At 33.4% G+C, this 19,011-nt stretch overlaps 1 protein-coding gene across 8 annotated transcripts in view; it reads left to right on the top strand.

Moving 5' to 3' along the window:
• The window catches only part of LOC106877210 (DNA-binding protein P3A2), a 23,440-nt gene extending 4,429 nt beyond the window's left edge, over positions 1-19,011 (top strand). For 3 of the 8 annotated variants that reach the window (XM_014926074.3, XM_052966898.2, XM_014926090.3), the window contains exons 2-10: positions 522-683; positions 2,273-2,490; positions 3,381-3,495; positions 4,954-5,089; positions 6,772-6,921; positions 9,139-9,297; positions 10,560-10,805; positions 12,351-12,564; positions 13,148-19,011. In XM_014926074.3, the coding sequence (XP_014781560.1) occupies positions 628-683; positions 2,273-2,490; positions 3,381-3,495; positions 4,954-5,089; positions 6,772-6,921; positions 9,139-9,297; positions 10,560-10,805; positions 12,351-12,564; positions 13,148-13,368 (1,515 nt within the window). In that variant the 5' untranslated portion in view covers positions 522-627 and the 3' untranslated portion in view covers positions 13,369-19,011. Of the gene's footprint in view, positions 1-518; positions 684-2,272; positions 2,491-3,380; positions 3,496-4,953; positions 5,090-6,771; positions 6,922-9,138; positions 9,298-10,559; positions 10,806-12,350; positions 12,565-13,147 lie in introns of all 8 variants that reach the window. The other 5 variants (XM_014926065.3, XM_052966899.2, XM_014926082.3 and 2 more) reach the window with 3 other exon arrangements.

Below are 19,011 nucleotides of genomic sequence, written 5' to 3'. Positions count from 1 at the left end.
GTTCAAGTCCTAGTTAATTTGACTTAGTTTTCTATTCTTACGGGTTCAATATAACGTCATTGATTGAGCTAACGCTGAAGGCCTTTATGTAATCTAGAGCTGAACAACAACAACAAAACAATTGTCAGTAATATATTGAGATTGATTTAATTAATTGTATGTTCTCCCCACCAAACACTTCCCTGTCAAAAGAAACATTACTAAGCATGTGAGATAACTCTTGGCATGGTTTCAGTCTTATTGAACCTCCTCAGTAAAGCTTAGACTTCACCATACTTGCCAAAATAGCAATGAAGGAATCACCAAATAGATATGTATGATATACACAAGTATGTGTGAAAAATTATATTGTTACAAATAAATAGTTTTTGTTAATAACATTCTGTGAAAGATGTGGGATTCAATTTGGTTTGATTAAAAACAAAGTTTTGTACTAATTCATTATATTTTAATTTCAAAAAATTTTATGTGGATTTCAGGTTGTTTGAGATAATTGATTCTATGTCTTTGTATTCCAGCAGAAAAACTGGTTTTTACCCTATCAAATGATGCGACCTACCTGTATCCTAGAGAAGGTGTGAAAAATAGTGAAGCAAAAGGAGACCTGGAGGAAATACATAGATTTTTATGGTTAAGATTGGTACAAGCAAATGTGAAAACCCAATCTTCAATAATGCAACAAGGTTATTAGCATTGATTATAATAAATATAATTCAAAGCAGCAAGCTGGCAGAAACGTTAGCACGCCAGGCGAAATGCTTAGCGATATTTCGTCTGTCTTTACATTCTGAGTTCAAATTTTTAGTTTAGATAGTGATACTATAATTACTACTGCAATAGCTCCTAATAAACGAGGGTTTGATACCATTAAAGCAATTCATTGTTATATATCTTCCTTCGTTCTTCTCAGTCACTTGTCTGTCTACTTTCATAAATACTTCAGATCACACTTGATATTGCCACACTTGTTTGGAGATCTTGAAGATACTATTCAATTGAAGAAAAGAAAAAAAATGAGTCTTTCTTTAGTTACTTGTCACCCTCTGTTATCTGTAGATGATGAAACTGCTACAACATGAATCATCTGACAACTTCTGCATCAAACAGACCAAAGTAGTCTCTTGATTCTGGCCAAAACTTTTGCTAAGCATATACATCCAATTGTAACGCTATATTTTGAGTGAGATGACTGCAGTTTTCTATCTTTACAGACAAAATTTAGCTAACTCAGAAGTACCTACTCCTATATAAATGTACACTTCTCATTGTTCAGAATAGGAAGTAGTTCACAGAAGTTTTGTGAGCCAATCCAAATTCTTGTGAAGGTATGGCCTGTATGTCATGTTATGCAGTTAGTAAATGGAAATACCAACTTTGAGATGGTTGAATTGAATAATATATTATTTTATTAGTCCTTCTCTGATAAAATCTAGTCTAATTGAAGTAAGATTTCATCAAAGCTTTCTCCAAATATTCTCAATGAGAAAATATGCATGGTTCTGAAGATGAAAGAGATCTAACTACTAAAAAATTACAATACTTTGGTTCTTAAACTTACATATCTTCACAAAGTCAGTATAACCCTCTATAATCTTTCAGAGCAAGACAAGAAATATATTTCAATATGAAGTATATTACCGTTAACCGTGGAGCCTGAAGTAGATAAAGCTATAGATGAAAGTGTGTAGAACATTGAGTTAAAAACCTTTGGATGGAAAAAATGTCAAAGGCTAGAATTGTTTTGGTTTAATGATTTGGACAGCCTTTGTCTTTTTCCATCCGAGTGCTTGATAAACAACAAATTGCCAAAAGTTTAATTACTGACTTTTGGTTTCTTTAACCCAATATTCCACACACCATCATTTACAGCTTTATCTACATTGAGTTCCTCTGTTAAAAATTATTTATTTCATGTCTCTCGAAATTTCTAAATTCTTAGAATATTCACGGGTCTGACATGGATGTTAAATGATAATGATTCTAATATATAATCAAGTGTAATTAAAATAATTGCAGTGTGGAAGGTGTTTATAAGCCATTTAAAATAACACACAAAATCCGTTAGATTCACTTCAACATTTAAATTTAATTTGTCAAAATATTTTCGTCGCTTTGAAACCGCGACCTGTTCACTGACAAAATTCTGTGCTGCAAATATTTTCTGATCTTTAGATTTTATTTTAAAAATTCCTTTCACCTGTAGAGAAAAATGTGTTTTTAGAGCTATGTGATGATTCTTTAATTTCTTGAAAACTTTTCCTTTTTATTGCAGGGTTGTTAAGAATAGAATGAACAGTTCGAACTCCTCTTCTGTAAGTGTTCGTGGAGTTGTTAATGCAATGACTAACATGAGCACGTCTCCAATGTGTGCAAACATGCTTAGTGATGATATGAGTGAATCCAGTTCACCAGATAGCCCTCATTTTGATGAAACAGATCTACTTGCAAATACTATGAATGATGACGTAACCACTCAATTGGCTGCTGCTGGTAAATGTTGTTTCTATACTTGGTTATTCCAAACTGACCATAATCTGTCAGAGAAATAATTTGAAAATTCACTTTTGCTAATAATAAACCAATCAGATAAACTACATGTAAAGGAAAGGAGAAAGAGGTGAGGGAAGGACTTATATTGGTAATTAAACTTTTGATAGAATCTGTTGTTTATTAAGCACAGTGTCCTGTTTGAACATCAAACGGAGCAGAAGAAAATGGAAGTAATTCCATTTGATCCATGCAAGTATAGAAAAGCGGGTATTAAAATGATGATGGTGATGATGATAAATTAATGCCGTTATAGTTTAGTGATGATAGGACATTTATTGCAGTTTTAAGTGTTTGAAGAAAGTGTGTTCAACTTCTATTATATCTTACTTTTTATTTCTTTTACTATCTCCAGACACACTTGTGTGACAATTTACTCTACTTGTAGCACATCATCATCATCATATAATTTCTGTTTTCCATTCAGGCATGGGTTGGACAATTTGACAGGAGCTGCCAAGCCAGAGAACTGCACCAGGTTCCAATTGTCTGTTTTGGCAACATTTCTATGGCTGGATGTTCTTCATAATGCCAAACACTTTACAAAAAGTACTGGGTGCCTTTTATGTAGCACAAGCATGGGTACTTTTGACATGGAACCAACACCAGTGTTTTTTTACATGGTACCACCACCAAAGCTTTTCATGTGTCACCAACATGGCTGCTTTTTAGGACAATTAGACAAACTCATTGTTTCAAAATTTACTTGAAATGAAACAATTCTATTAGATTATAAATCTGTTACTGTTTTGTTTTGATTTCTTTTTGTAGGTTTCTTTCATTGAAATCTCATATAGTTATAGTGATTATTATTTTCTTTCTTAATTTTTAAGGACCTATTGGTGTTGCTGCAGCTGCTGCAATTGTTACTGGAAGGAAGCGTCGGCGAATGCATAGTTTTGAAACAAATCCTTCTATTCGACGTCGGCAACAAACAAGGTTACTCAGGTGAAGAGATTTATTTTATATCTCTATCTATAGATTTTAAAATTAAAGTTAGCTTTTTTAATAACCATTAATCTGCCTCACCATAGAATTGGAAATATATGTGATTATTACTGTAGAAATTAAAGTTAGTTTTTTAATAACTATTAATCTGCCATACCATAAAATTAGAAATATATGTTTATTACTGTAGATCAGTGGTTCTCAGACAGGATCCATATGACCCCAGGGGGCCCATATAAGATTCTGAGGGTCCATGCAAGCAAAATAGTAAATTGGGGAGCCATAGTAGTATATTAAGGGTCCATGAAAATATTTTGAAATCAGATTGGAGCCTGGTGTAGCCATCTGGTTCACCAGTCCTCAGTCAAATCGTCCAACCCATGCTAGCATGGAAAGCGGACGTTAAACGACGATGATGATGGTGATATGAGTATTGTAAGAAATGACTAAATTTCTATCTCAAAAGTTTTACATAGTTCAGTCTACACATGTTAATGTGTGAATAACAAAATTGGAATTTTGAAAGAAGTATCTATGAATCTAGTTTTTAAACATTGAATGGCTATGGGGGTCCACCAGAAGGAAATAGTAATCAAAGGGGTTCATTGATAAAAAATGGTTAAGAGCACTGCTGTAGATGTTGCATTGTTGTTTGACCTCAAGTCAGCCCTGCTCACACAGACATATGATTAAAGACATTCCATTCATGACTATCATGGATGGAATGTCTACAGTGTTCAATATACCATTTCTTTTTTAAGATAGAAAGGGCTGATTTTAATGGAGATTTGACTTATTTCTTACAGGTTGGGCAACTGTGTAGCGCTTTCTCATTGGTTTATTAGTGTTGTGTTAGCATTAGTGATGTACTGTGTTGTTTTATCTTGATACTCTTTTGCTCTTCTGCTTGTTTCAGTCATTTGACTGTGGCCATGCTGGAGCACCGCCTTTAGTCGAGCAAATTGACCCCAGGACTTATTCTTTGTAAGCCTAGTACTTATTCTATTGGTCTCTTTTGCTGAACTGTTAGATTACAGGGGACGTAAACACACCAGCATCGGTTGTCAAGCGATGTTGGTGGGAGACAAACAAACACACACATATATATACATATATACGACGGGCTTCTTTCAGTTTCCATCTACCAAATTCACTCACAAGGCGTTGGTTGGCTCGAGGCTATAGTAGAAGACACTTGCCCAAGGTGCCACGCAGTGGGACTGAACCCGGAACCATGTGGTTGGTAAGCAAGCTACTTACCACACAGCCACTCCAATTGTCTGTTTTACATGTTCATTCCATTTATTAAATGTTTCATTGTTTTTAATTGTTTTTTTTTTTTTAAGTGTTAGTGCTAGATCAGATGTATGTGGGTATTTGATCAAGTCTTTATAATTTTTTTATGGCTATTCATATTTTAAAGCTTTTTCAAAATAAATTGTTTTATATCTTCATCAGAAAACTACGGTATATTGTTGAAGAATACTCAACACGTGTAGGGCAACAAGCAGTTGTACTTTGTTGTACTCCCGGCAAACCTAACCAAAGTTACCAGTCTTTTAAAGTGTTTGGTTCTCAGCCTTTAGAAACAGTGGTAAGTTATTCATTTCTACACAATTTTGAAATTTTGTAAATAATTTATTGTACGAGAAGAAATAGTCAGGGAGATAAAGTTTCTGTTTTCTTATCATTTAGTTACTCTTTTACTTGTTTCAGTCATTTGACTGTGGCCATGCTGGAGCACTGCCTTTAGTCAAACAAATCGACCCCAGCACTTATTCTTTGGAAGCCTAGTACTTATTTTATTGATCTGTCTTGCTGAACTGCTAAGTTACAGGGGCCAACATCAGTTGTTAAGCGATGCTGGAGGGACAAACACAAACATATACATACATACATATACATATATATATATATATGACAGGCTTCTTTCAGTTTCTGCCTACCAAATCCATTCACAAATCTTTGGTTGGCCTGAGGCTATAGTAGAAGACTGTTCGAGTTATTTTCACAATTTATCCAGTATAACACTTAAACAAGTAAATAGTATTTTCCTAAACAACAGCTAGTGAATTATTAACGAATATACCAACACTAGCGCCGCTGAGGGTAATATTCTCTGGGAACGCACAAAAGCCCTTTTCTGAGTTATTTACTTTGAATTGTTATTATCTCATATCCGATTAGCCTGTTATTACGTAACATGCTTCACGATTTTAGTATACATACCTTATTAGTATTTCCTCCTAAGTTCTATACACTCTGGGAATGCATTAAAGCCCTTTTTGGGGCTACTTTATTTGAATTCTTATTATTGGGTAACTAATTTCATGTTATTACATAACTGACTTCACAATTTGGGTATTCTTTACTTATTGGGAATTCCTAAAAACAAGATCCGGTGTAAGACAGTTCAGTATTCTCTGTAAGTGCACAAAAACCCATTTTAAGGGCTACATACTTTGTATTGTTGTTATTGGATTAGCGGAACCAAGGGATAAGCCCCGCTTTCCCAGTAATTACTGGGTATGTCAGTTAGTAGATTAATAATAAAATATTATACTATTATAAGTGTCATAGTTAACCAATGTTATCCAAAAGATGCAGCATGAAGTTGTATTTGATATTAAATGGCTTGTTGTTAGCACGCTTGAGAAATGTTTGGTCTGAGTTCAAATACTGTTGAGGTTGACTTCGCTTTTCATCCTTTCAGGGTCAGTGAAGTAAGTTACAGTTGAGAACTGGAGTTGATGGAATCGACTAGCCTCCTCTCCCAGAATTTCAGGCCTTGTCCCTATTATAGAAAGGATATTCTTTTCTACTCTAGGCACAAGACTTGAAATTTTTGGGGAGGGGGCCAGTCGATTAGATCGATCTCAGTACGCAACTGGTACTTAATTTATCAACCCTGAAAGGATGAAAGGCAAAGTTGACCTTGGCAGAATTTGAACTCAGAATGTAAAGACAAGCGAAACACCGCTAAGCATTTTGCCCGGCATGCTAATGTTTCTGCCAGCTTACTGCCTTATATAATAGAAAGGGTATTAAAGGGTTGTTACTTTAAATAAAACAATCCACATGGAAGCATACAGAACACCTGCAATGCCACCACAATATTAACGTAATAATAGTATCAGACTGAGTGCAGTGTACAGATGGAAAGAAATTCGTTGATATGTTTTTTTTTTTTAGCTGAGATTTCTATGTAATTAAATCTGTGACTAATTATTTAAATTGGAACTGATATCACAACTTATGATATTTTTTTCCTACAAGGTTCGCAATTCTAAAGGAATTATTATGCAAGACTTGGAATCAGTACTGGCACAACAAGCACCACCCTCACAACAAGAAGATCCAAATTTACACAAATTACCACCTCTTGTTATAGATGGTATCCCAACCCCTGTAGATAAAATGACCCAGGTATATTCAGTATTTTTCTTTAAAAATATTTGTATATATTTTTTTTCAGTATATATAAGATATATCTGAAAATCCAGTCTTTCACACACATTGTTAGAGCAGCTGTTTATTTGTTAATGGTTACTACTAATTTGTAAAATCTAATTTTTTTCATGAAATAATCACAATCAGGTTAAAGGTATCCTCAATGTTTATTCAGAATTTCTATTCAAAATCACATATCCAGTTTATTAACCTCGACATTATTGCAAATCATTCTGTCAAACTTGTGTTATATATGAGGTATGTTATTACATTATTACCTTGTGTGTACTGGTTCTAGATGAGACACCCCACAAACCTGTATGTTATAAAAGGATTGGTGACAAGAATAGTCCAACTGTTAAACACTACCCCAGCAAAACCATCCAGTCCATGTCAACATGGGAAAGATGACATAAAACTCTGAGAATTCCAATTCTGATGGGTGTGTTAAATTTGAGGACTTGCTGTGTGCTGTATATTTTGCTTAATTAATGTCATCCAAAGTCATTGAATAATAACTGACCTTATTTTTTGGTATCATTTCAAATACATACGTAGCTGAAAAAGCTTTGAAATTTGAAATTTGATCTAATTTAATATTAAGTGATCATCAAGGCAGCAAATTGGCAGAAACATTAGCATGCTGGGCGAAATGCTTAGCGGTATTTCGTCTGTCTTTACATTCTGAGTTCAAATTCTGCTGATGTCGACTTTGCCTTTCATCCGTTCAGGGTCGATAAATTAAGTACCAGTTGCATACTGGGGTTGATCTAATCGACTGGCCCCCATCCCCCCAAAATTTCAGGCCTTGTGCCTTCAGTAGAAAAGAATATTAAGTGATCGTTTAAGGTGGTAAGCTGGCAGAATCATTAGCACACTGGGCAAAATGCTTAGTGGCATTTTGTCTGTCTTTACATTCTGAGTTCAAATTCTGCCATGGTCAACTTTGCTTTCATCTTTTTGGGGTTGATTAAATAAGTACCAGTTAAGCAATCTCCTGAACTTGCTGGCTTTGTGCCAAAATTTGAAATCAGTATTAAGTGATCATCTTACTATGTCAAAATTATATATTTATATATAAAACAAAGTTATTTTATTCCATGTGGGTAGAAATATAGGAAAAATGGAAGTTGAAAATACACTGAGAATAGTTAAAATATTTGTTATTAATATATTTAAAGCTTTAACCAGTTTCACAATTTACACTGATTTTCAAAAAGCTGAAATAGAAAGACATGGTTTATGTCACAGCTGTCTTACTTCTGACTAGTGTTTGAAGCTTGCCTTATTTTTATAGGGAGTTCATTGCTAAAATTAGTATCTGTTTTGAATAGGATTTGATTTGATTCAAAACATATATTAATTTGAGTCATGAACTCCCTATAAAAATAGAGCAAGCTTCAAACACTAGTCAGAAGCAAGACAGTTGCAACAGAAGCCATGTCTTTTTATTTCAACTTTTTGAAAATCAGTGTAAATTGTGAAACCAGTTAAAGTTTTAAATATATCAATAAAAAATATTTTAACTATTCTCAGTGCATTTTCAACTTCTTTTTTCATATATATAAAAATATATGTCTTTACCAAACCTGACATTTTAAAATTAGTTATCCCTTTTGTCTCTTATGTTTAAATTTTGATATACATCAGAAAACAACCTTTCAAACATTTAATATAATATTATATGTTGGTGGAAGAAATTACTCATCTTCATAATTGATGTACTAACCTGAGATTTCTATGCTTCTTTAAACAAACTGCCTCACTTTTGTATTCTGTAGAATTGAAATTCTGCTCCTCAGGTAATGTAATTAATGTTGGATGTGATATAGTAAGTGTCGAAATAGTATAAATAAGAAATTCTGTACTTCTGTTGAAAGAAAGTGTTGCTAATAAAGGACAAACCGTGAAAGACATCTCACTAGATGTTGACAAAAAAACTCTGGTAGAATGTAGTTTGGTCAAATCTGAGTATATTGGGTTTGAGATGAGATGACAAAGGATTACAATCAAAGAGTGATGTAATATAGACCTGTAAGACTTGTACATAAACGGGTGAGTAGATTATAAAATGATTATAAGGGACTAGGTATTAAGTCATTTCCATTTTGTCATAAAATACTTATCTTTTATTATAAATTTTGATTTCCTGTAAGTATATATATATATTTATATATATCTGTATTTATACAGGCTCAATTACGTGCTTTTATACCTGAAATGTTAAAGTATTCAACCGGTCGCAGTAAACCTGGATGGGGTAAAATAGAATATAGGCCTGTTTGGTGGCCTGATGATGTGCCATGGGCAAATGTACGCAGTGATGCCCGTACTGAGGATGAAAAGCGTAAAGTTAGAACCTTCATGCATTTATTCTTGAATTGCATTTTACTTCAAATTATGTGTTTTTCTGTCTTCCTTTTCTCTTTCTTTTTCTATTTTCTTATCTATCTACAGCTACCTCCCTCCCCTATCTGTGTGTGTGTATGTATGTATATGTGGCTGTGTGGTAAGAAGCTTGTTTCCCAACCACATGGTTCCGAGTTCAGTCCCACTGTGTGGCACCTTGGGCAAGTGTCTTCTGCTATAAGCCCCAGGTCGACCAAAGCCTTGTGGGTGGATTTGGTAAACGGAAACTGAAAGAAGCCCGTTAATATTTGACTGAGGTCGTTTCCAGTGCTGCTGGACTGGCTCCTGTGCAGGTGGCACGTAAAAAACACTATTTGAGCATGGCTGTTGCCAATACCGCCTGACTGGCCCTCATGCCGGTGGAACGTAAAAGCACCCACTATACTCTCGGAGTGGTTGGCGTTAGGAAGGGCATCCGGCTGTAGAAACTCTGCCAGATCAGATTAGAGCCTGGTGCAGCCTTCTGGCTTGCCAGTCCTCAGTCAAATTGTCCAACCTATGCCAGCATGGAAAGCAGATGTTAAACGATGATGATGATGATAAATATATATATATATATATATATATATATATATATATATATATATATATATATATATATGTATATATATATATATATATATATGTATGTATTTATGTGTTTGTGTTTGTCCCTCCACCATCGCTTGATAACCGATGTTGGTGTGTTTACGTGCCTGTAACTTAGCAGTTCGGCAAAAGAGACCGATAGAATAAGTACTTTGAAAGAATAAGTCCTGGGGTCAATTTGTTTGGCTAAAAAGGTGCTGCTCCGGCATGGTCGCAGTCAAATGACTGAAACAAGTAAAAAGAATACATGTGTGTGTGTGTGTGTGTGTGTGTATTATATATATATATAGGAAGGGCATCCAGCACCAAGCTGTACTGTCTGCCAATGTATATAGAGCTTGGTACAGTCCTCTGGCTTGCCAGCTCCTGTATGACTGTCCAACCCATGCCAGCATGGAAAACGGACATTAAATGATATGTGTGTATTTAAATTAGTTTAAAATAGTATATATATAAAGAAGAGTATGAATCTATTGATTAGGTAAATTGATTGTTGTCTGTAACTATTTATCCTATTTTTATCTATTACAATAAAAGTTTTCAATGCTTTGAAATGTATTGTTTTATGGTAATTGTTCACCTGGTCATCTCTGAAAGCCTAAACTCTTGCTGTCTAGGTATCATGGACACATGCTTTAAGACAAATTGTGAAGAACTGCTACAAATATCATGGTCGGGAAGATTTACTCCCTGAATTTACTGAAGAGAATCCCGCGTCTCCTCCTCAGCAGTATACAGGGACTATGGTGCAGACAATCAACAACCCTGATGGTAGTGTTTCCATTATTCAAATCGATACTGGTACACCAGGAAGTGCTGTAGTTACATTACCTGATGGAACACAAGCTACTGTTGTTCATGCTGTGAGTAACCTTTCTTTCGTGCTGAGACTTCTGTCTAATTGCAAAAGATTAATTCTGTTTATATTGTTTGCAAACTTACCTGATCCTCTGTCCCCATCCCCCTTACATTCACCCTCTTGTACGTCAATGGTTACATCCCATTACCTCACCACTATATTTTCTCCTTTTCCAGCAGGATTAGTCATATATCTCCTCTACAACAAGATACCTGTTCCTATCTGGCTATCATACTCACAGAAATTATATAGCTATCATTAGTTTCTCTTCTCCATTATGATGCTTCATAAACGAGGGGTTATATCAGATTTGAACACCCCACCAGCTTCTTCTCTCTCTCTCTCTCTCTCTCTCAGATATCCATCCATCTTTCTCTTATCCTCACCATTTTCACTACTCATCACTCATAATCTCTCTTACCAGCTAACATTATTGCCCATCTATTTTGACAGCTTACACGCCCACTCCTTCAGGTCACTCATTTTTGGCACCTGCTATCCATCATCAACTCTCTCTCTCATTTCCCCTCACCATTACTGTAAATCATTACATTACCAATACTGTCTCTTTGTTATTCCTTCAAGCACTGTCTTCCTTTTCATACTCTGATTTCTTTCTCTCTTTCCTCTCTATTGGCCATATTGCCTCATATGAATCGAAACACAAGAGTGAGGACTAAAAACACCTTTTTTGTTTAGCAGAGTAGAAGAAGGCAATTACACTAGTGCTGGTGCCATGATAAAATGTGACTTGTGAACTCTATAATAGTGATAGTGAGGGCATCCCAAAATTAATGACCTTCAAGTAAAATGTGGTCCCTTAACCCATCTAGGAAGTCAATATTACTCTGAATAATAACTGACTCAAACTGTTCAACCCATGCCAGTATGGAAAGTAGACTGTCCTAGCACGATTGGGCTGCGTCTCTATGTTGTTTGCATTGCGTGATGTGTAGTGTCAGGACAGCATATTTGATTAGCAGTTTATATTGTGTGATGCATGTCTCCTACTATTCTGCTTGTTCCCTCTGAGTGTCTGGAGATGGTTAGTACAAAGTTTGAGTCAACTTTCATTATACATACATGTGTCTGTGAGTTTTTGAGACAACCCTCATTTGTGTGCGTGTGTGTGTGTTTTTGAGTCAACCCCATTTTATCGTTGTATGTGTGTTTATTCACTAGTGAAGGTGCATGGCTTTGTGGTTAGCATATTTGGCTTGTGAGCATAATGTTAGGAGTTTGATTCCTGGAGCTGCATTGTATCCTTGAGCAAGACACTTTATTTCACGTTGCTCCAGTCCATTCAGCTGGCAAAATTTAGTGATACCTGTAATATAAAAGGCCAGTCTTGTCACAGTCTGGTCATATCTTTGTGAACTATGTTGAGGGTGCACATGTCTGTAGAGGGCTCAACCACTTGCATGTTAATTTCACGAGCAAGCTGTTCCGTTGATTGGTTCAACTGGGGCAGTCATCATTGTAACTGATGGAGTGTCATTTTTTTTTTTGTTCAGTTTATTCACTGGTTTTTATTTACTTTTCTTTTTAGGTGCCTGACAATCCTCAGCAGGAGGCTACGCAAGCTGTCCAAACACTGGCAGATGTTGCTACCCACCAAGAAGCAAATACAGGTATTGGTCATCCAACCCCAGTCCGGGTTGAAATGAACAGTGATAGTGACACACCTACTGTAGCAACCTTAGCTGAGGCCACAGTCAATCATGATGGACAAATTATATTAACTGGAGATGCTACTTTAGGTGGTGAGTTCAGTAAACTCTTAAAGAGAAAGCTTTATTATTCTATTGATAACGAACGCAGCAAGCTAGCAGAGTGGTTAGCATGTGGAACAAAATGCTTTGGCATTTCTTCTGGCTTTATGCACTGAGTTCAAATGCTGCTAAGGTTGACTTTGCCTTTCATCCTTTCAGGGTCAATAAAATAAGTACCAGTTGAGCCCTTGGGTTGATGTAATTGATTTAACCCCTTCCTCTAAAATTAATGGTCCCGTGCCAAAATTCATAACCATTATTCTATTGATAACTGTGTCTAGATATTTTGTTTAACCATTAAGTATTTAGAAATGAAGTTTATTAAATTATTATTGTATCTGATTGAAATTCTCATGTTTATGGAGTTAATCAACAATTCATTCTAATTTTTGATACCAAAATCACCTTTGCATTCTAATTCCTTTCTGGATCTGTATTAATAATAAATACAATAAATGAAGCTTTACTTAAATACAATAAATGAAGTTGCTGTACACTTTATTGTTAGGGCACAGTAACCAATGTGTAGATCATCTTGCTCATGGTTGTCTTGTTTTTCTTTTCTGTTCTGCAGGTATAGTAACATTTCCCGTTTCTATGTTTCACAACATGACTGCATTCAAGACTACAGATCTTCATGGACCGAACAATTATCGTATAGCAACAGTTACTCAAAGCCAGGACAATGAATTGTCACATCAAAACATTGATGACAATAATCACCTTTCTATCACCAATTCAGATGGAACTGTTGCTAATGTCACAATGGAAGTAATGACCGTTGACCAATCCTGACTGTCAGCGGAATGGAATGACTTTATTCTATCTGTGATATACTTCCATCTAGTCTTTTTCTCTTTTTCCATCTCCATGCTACTTTATGTAGCTAATGGACAATTGTACAAGCAAGCAAATAAGCAAATCAACTATACATTGATTCAACAGCTCACATCTTCATTAGTCCATTTTCCCATCCATCCATTCTTCTTTGTATCGGTTCATCGCTAGTATTTTTATATTTGTGGATAAGCATTCCTATTAACTTCCGATCAACATACTATGTCTGGATATTTTGGGGTTGTTTTCTATTAAATATTCTAGGTGTTCCAGTCTGCACTTCAGGCCTGTGAACAAAGATAATCTATTAGATTTCTCTGATACTGACAGTCTATTAGCCTGATTTTTCAGTTCTGTTTTACATTATTGCTACTGGTTTCTCTCTTCTAGAATACTTTATTCTTTGATTTGTTCTTACCATAGTGTCTTATTATGTTGGTGTCTATTGTAAACATTTTTCTCTTTTTACATACATTACAATATTTATATTACAGTTACTTACACACAATTTTCCACACATTTATATGTATATATATATATATATATATATATATATATATATATATATAGCATACATACACTACATAATTAACAATTAAAAATGTCTTCTATTCACTGCCAGACCAAAATCTGAAATGGGCTGTGAAAATTCATACATCATATAGTCACATAAACAGATTAATTATTATTAATCATGTAACAATATTTTTTTTTGTGTAATGTCCTTCTGTTATTTATTTGATAATTGATTATTTCTCCACATTGATTTTGTTTTACCTTAAGAACTTTACAAGTTCAGTTTTCTTCTGTAGAAGTCTTAGAGGCATTTTGGTTTCATTTTAATCTAAAATGTAGCTTAAATATTTTAATATCCTATCTGATGCCGACATATTTTGGTATAACCTGTTCCATATATGGAAGAAAATAGGGCTACGGTTACTTTGAAAGTGGATAGGGAAGCTCATGTTCAAAATCACATCCCCATTGATATGACCAACAGAGCTAGTGTGGTGTAATAGATGGCACTCACACATTATAGACTGTGTTGAAATGGGGGAAGATTAATATGAGATGAGGACTTACATGGGAACAAATTTGATGACATTGTTGTTAAATCTACAACCATCTCACATTAGCATGATTGAGAGAATGTGTGTGAAGAATGGAAGGCTGAATGTCTGTTTAAGATGTTTTCCTTATCTGTTTCACATTAAATTTATTGTTGTTGGAGTCTTGACTCTTTTTATAAACTAAGTAATGGTTTCTATGAATAGATTATTATTTCTTTTTTACATTGTATTACAATTGTCTGTGCAGTTTTGTAGACATGGAGGCTATGGAATTTAAGAGACTTTGAAGCTACTGCTTGCTGCTGCTCTTTGAGTTTAGCAAACTGGAATAATGTGATCAGCTGTTGGAATCTTCTGAAAATAGCTTATTAATGAAATCTATTTAAATGATATTAATATTTTTTGTTATTTTTCTTTTAACAGCTGAGCAAGGTGTCAAAAAATTTAATTTGAAATAGTCACACTTGAAATATTAAAGCTTATAGCATATGAACAAATTTTAAAAGTCCTTAAGATATTGCCCTTATGAATATTGCTTTTTAAAATTTTATTCTTATTTAATTTATCTGTGAAGCTGATCATTTAAAATATTTTTAACTTCTTCAATTGAATTATCAATGTAAGTGAAAATATTTTTCATCAATTTCAGTGTACTAAGAACTAAAATATAATTTTTCATTTGAACTTTAACATCTAAAGATTATGAATAATAAACAGCCTGTGACTTTACAATGATGTAAGGATGTTCTTGTCCCTGTGATAGTGTTTGACAATGTCAAATATCTTACTGAAATATTGGGGTAATTCTCGAGTTCAGTAAGAAATGTCAACAACACTAAAAATGATCGATTCTTCGTTACCTTTATGGTAACATGCTTTACGTGCAGTTTTAATTGCTACAGATCAGGGGCAATCAGCTTGGTGGTGGCCATCCTTCTTCAGTCCATTGATTACATATGAAGATTGTAGATACAAAGAGTAAATAATGTAAAATAGCTCGACAAGAAAACGAACTAAACATGCTCAAAATAGCAGCCAAATCTCCCTTAAATCACATCTTATCGTCTTAGAAAAAGGGCACAAATTGATGTAGCCTGATGCACACTACACCTGAAAATAAGATGGGCTGGACATGGTTGGCATGCCAATGATCATAGGCCTTGCTTGATCAGGGCAGACCACAACAACTTATGTTGCAGGTCCAGCTTACTGAGATGTTAACTGACATTCTTCAAAATTAATCTGTTCCTCTCAATGTTAGTGTAGATTTTGTAATGTAATGAATATTGTTTCATAATTTTAATGGTCTTTTTTTTTTTCTTTTTTTTTCAAACAAAAAATTGAACTTATAAGCAGTTAATGTGCCTTAGTATAATCAAGAAAATAATTTTACTAGAATTCCATATTTAGAGCATTTGTTGTTTACTATAGAATTATTATTTTTTATTTTATTCAAAGACTCTCAGACTTTTATGTCAAAAATTTGGTTGTGTTCAATAAAAACTGTTAATATTTTAGAAGAAAATAGGGTGGTGAGCTGGCAGAATCGTTACCATGCCACACAAAATGCTTGGTGGTATTTTGTCTGTCTTTACGTCCTGAGTTCAAATTCTGTTGAAGTCGACTTTGCCTTTCTTCCTTTCAGGGCCAATAAAATAAAGACTAGTTGATCAGTGGGGTCGAAACAATCAACTTAACTCCTCCTTGCAATTACTGGCCTTGTGCCAAAATTTGAAACCAATAGTTTAGAAGACAAATCACCAAAAATAGGTTTGACTATATTTCTTTCACATTAATTGTACACAAGATATAGTTTGAATATTGAAAAATTAGACTGACCTAAGATACGTGAAACTAACTGCATCATAAATTTAAAATAGAATAAATTAAAGAGAAAGAATTTCATAGAAGTGAAAGTCAACATCAAAATATAACTGCTCTTCCACACTTATATTAGAAGGTGATATTTATGCATGTATTTAAAATGTTAACTGTGTTTGCATTCACATATGAATACATGCATAACATTTCTTGCCATTTCTGAGCATATGTGGAATATTAGGATATTTTGAGAATTTTTTTTACTGAATATCAATCTAATTCAACCAGTGTTTTTTTGGAATTTATTAAAATAAAATATACAAAATGAGACAAATTGCCTGTCAATGTTTTTTTTTTTCCTAACTTTCCCCCACAAAAATTATATCTAGCTCAGTTTTTCAATTTTAGTTAAAATGTCCAAATTTTTAAAAATGATAAAAATATTGATTAAAAATTTTTTTTACTGTTCTTACATTCTTTTTGAAGTTATTAATATTAAGAAATTGTTTTCAAAACTCATTAGCAATGTTTAACAACAATCACAAACCTATTTTAATGGCAATATTAATGATAGACTTCAGGAAAATCATTGAATTAGGGGATAGATTTAGTAATTTTTCTTGCAATCAAATAGAAATTGCTAAATGAAATAGCCCAGAAATAATCTTTACATGTTAGTGCACAATGAGTCCTTCTCATTGTGATTTTCAGAGATGCAATATATATCTTCTAAATAGTAAAGATTTATCATTTCTTTTCCTGTTAAAAACATTGAAAATATAATCTGCAATTAGTTTCATGATCTGAAAACTTTTAACATCAAATTAGGGTGAATGTTCACTCTAGCTATTAACAGTTTTTAAATAAAAACTTTTAGAAAATATTCTGTAATTCTACAAGTACTTAATTAGATGTTGTTAATACTTAACTCCTAAATGAATATTTTCCCACCTGATCTGAAAAATTATATTGGTTCTTACAAAGCGTCGTATCTGGTACTTACAACGAAATTATTTATTTCCATCAGGTGATTTTTAGAATAGTCCATAATAATAATAATGATAATGATTATTATCAATATTTTTATTATTTGCCTTAATCCTAATTGTTTTTATTCAATGTTGAAAATTCTTGTTACTTCATTCTTTAAACCTGGTTTCGTGTACAGCTGTTGTGAACTGTCCTTGTGATTTAGACAGACAAATTCCAAATTAAGATTCCATATCAGTAAATTTATGCAGAAGGTGATCCTATTGTATTTTAGTTTCTAAGCCTTCTTTTGTATAACTATTTTTGTTTGTTCTTTTTATATGTTTTTTTTTTTGTTTCTTTTATTTTAAAACTTCTGTAAAATCTCAGGTGAATCAGGTTTCATGTCAGTGATGAAACAGTTTTTTAAGACTTTAAACTGATCCTAGGCATAAGCTTTGAATCTTCCTCTGTAATATTTCTTCTTTTCTTTCCTTTCTGTGTTCTCTCACTGCCAAATCATACAAATATGAGAAAACAACAGATGCAAATGTATTCTCTTTGACAGATATGACATGAACCCCAAATGGAACAATACGTTTTAGTTTAGTAAATATTAAAGTTGTTCTTATATAAGTAATTGGATGACATTTTGTTTTTATGCTTTTTACATCCATTCTGCCATCCATGCTTGCATTGGTGGCATGTTTTTTTGTTTTTTTTTCTTCAGTGTTACTCTTCCTATAGCTTTCAACTGTGAAGTAAAAACAGAGCTCTACTCAAGAGCACAACACAATGATTGTAAATCTAAGAGCTCAATCACTTCTAACCACAGAACCATAAGTTAACTGTGCAGTCATTGTACCTCAATAGATGTAGAGATAAAAAATAAACCCCATTGAACTTACTCTTGGTTCAGTATTTTTAAACATCATTTAGAATAATAACACCTTAGTAAAACGTTTATAAATGAATGCAAACATAGTTTAGATATTGATAATGTTGATTAGTTTCTACAACTGACATAAAAATAATGATGGAATGAATGATGAAAGGAGATAATTTTGTACTGTAAAACTTTCATGTGTAAGGCAGCATGTTCCTAGATATTTCAATATGTAGGTACTCTTTATGTTATTAAATATTTGAACTACGATGTAGTTATTTACCTTCCACAACAAAAAAGAAAAAAAATGTTGAAAAATATTTCAAATTATGGTTGCAATTTTTTAAGTAACCATTTAAAAACTATTTTAATATAAGCTAATATTTTGCTTCTGATGCCATTATTTCACAGAGTCCTGAAGACATAAATCACCTTTCTATAGAAGGCTGATTTAATGAAAAAACCATTTTCCTTATTTTGTGCTAAACTTGTCAGAAGAGTTTTGATTTGAAATTATCACTTACATAGTAATAATGTTGTTGGGAATAATTATATATATGTATATATATAATTTTAAAAAATCAGCTCTTTTCTTTTATTTTTGCAACATGTTTAATGTGGCAGGATTCCACACTAAATAAATTGCTTTTGGTTACAACTGTTTTCTTATCTTTTCTGTGAAATGAAAGGACCATCAAAAAAAGGGTTGATGGTATTTTTTTTTCTACTCATCAGTAGTGGAAAGGGAAAAGATGCTTATAAATATGTCTATGAACCAATTCTTAAAAAAAAAAAATGATAAATAAAAAAAAAAAAAGCCAGACACTTCAAAGAAATTAAAGAAAATATATCTTG

Source organism: Octopus bimaculoides, chromosome 4 (genome assembly GCF_046866305.1).
Source record: "Octopus bimaculoides isolate indiv1 chromosome 4, ASM4686630v1, whole genome shotgun sequence".
NCBI classification, from domain to species: Eukaryota; Metazoa; Mollusca; class Cephalopoda; order Octopoda; family Octopodidae; genus Octopus; species Octopus bimaculoides.
The sequence above is the reverse complement of the archived record's forward strand: the minus strand, read 5'-3'. Positions and strand labels throughout refer to the sequence as shown.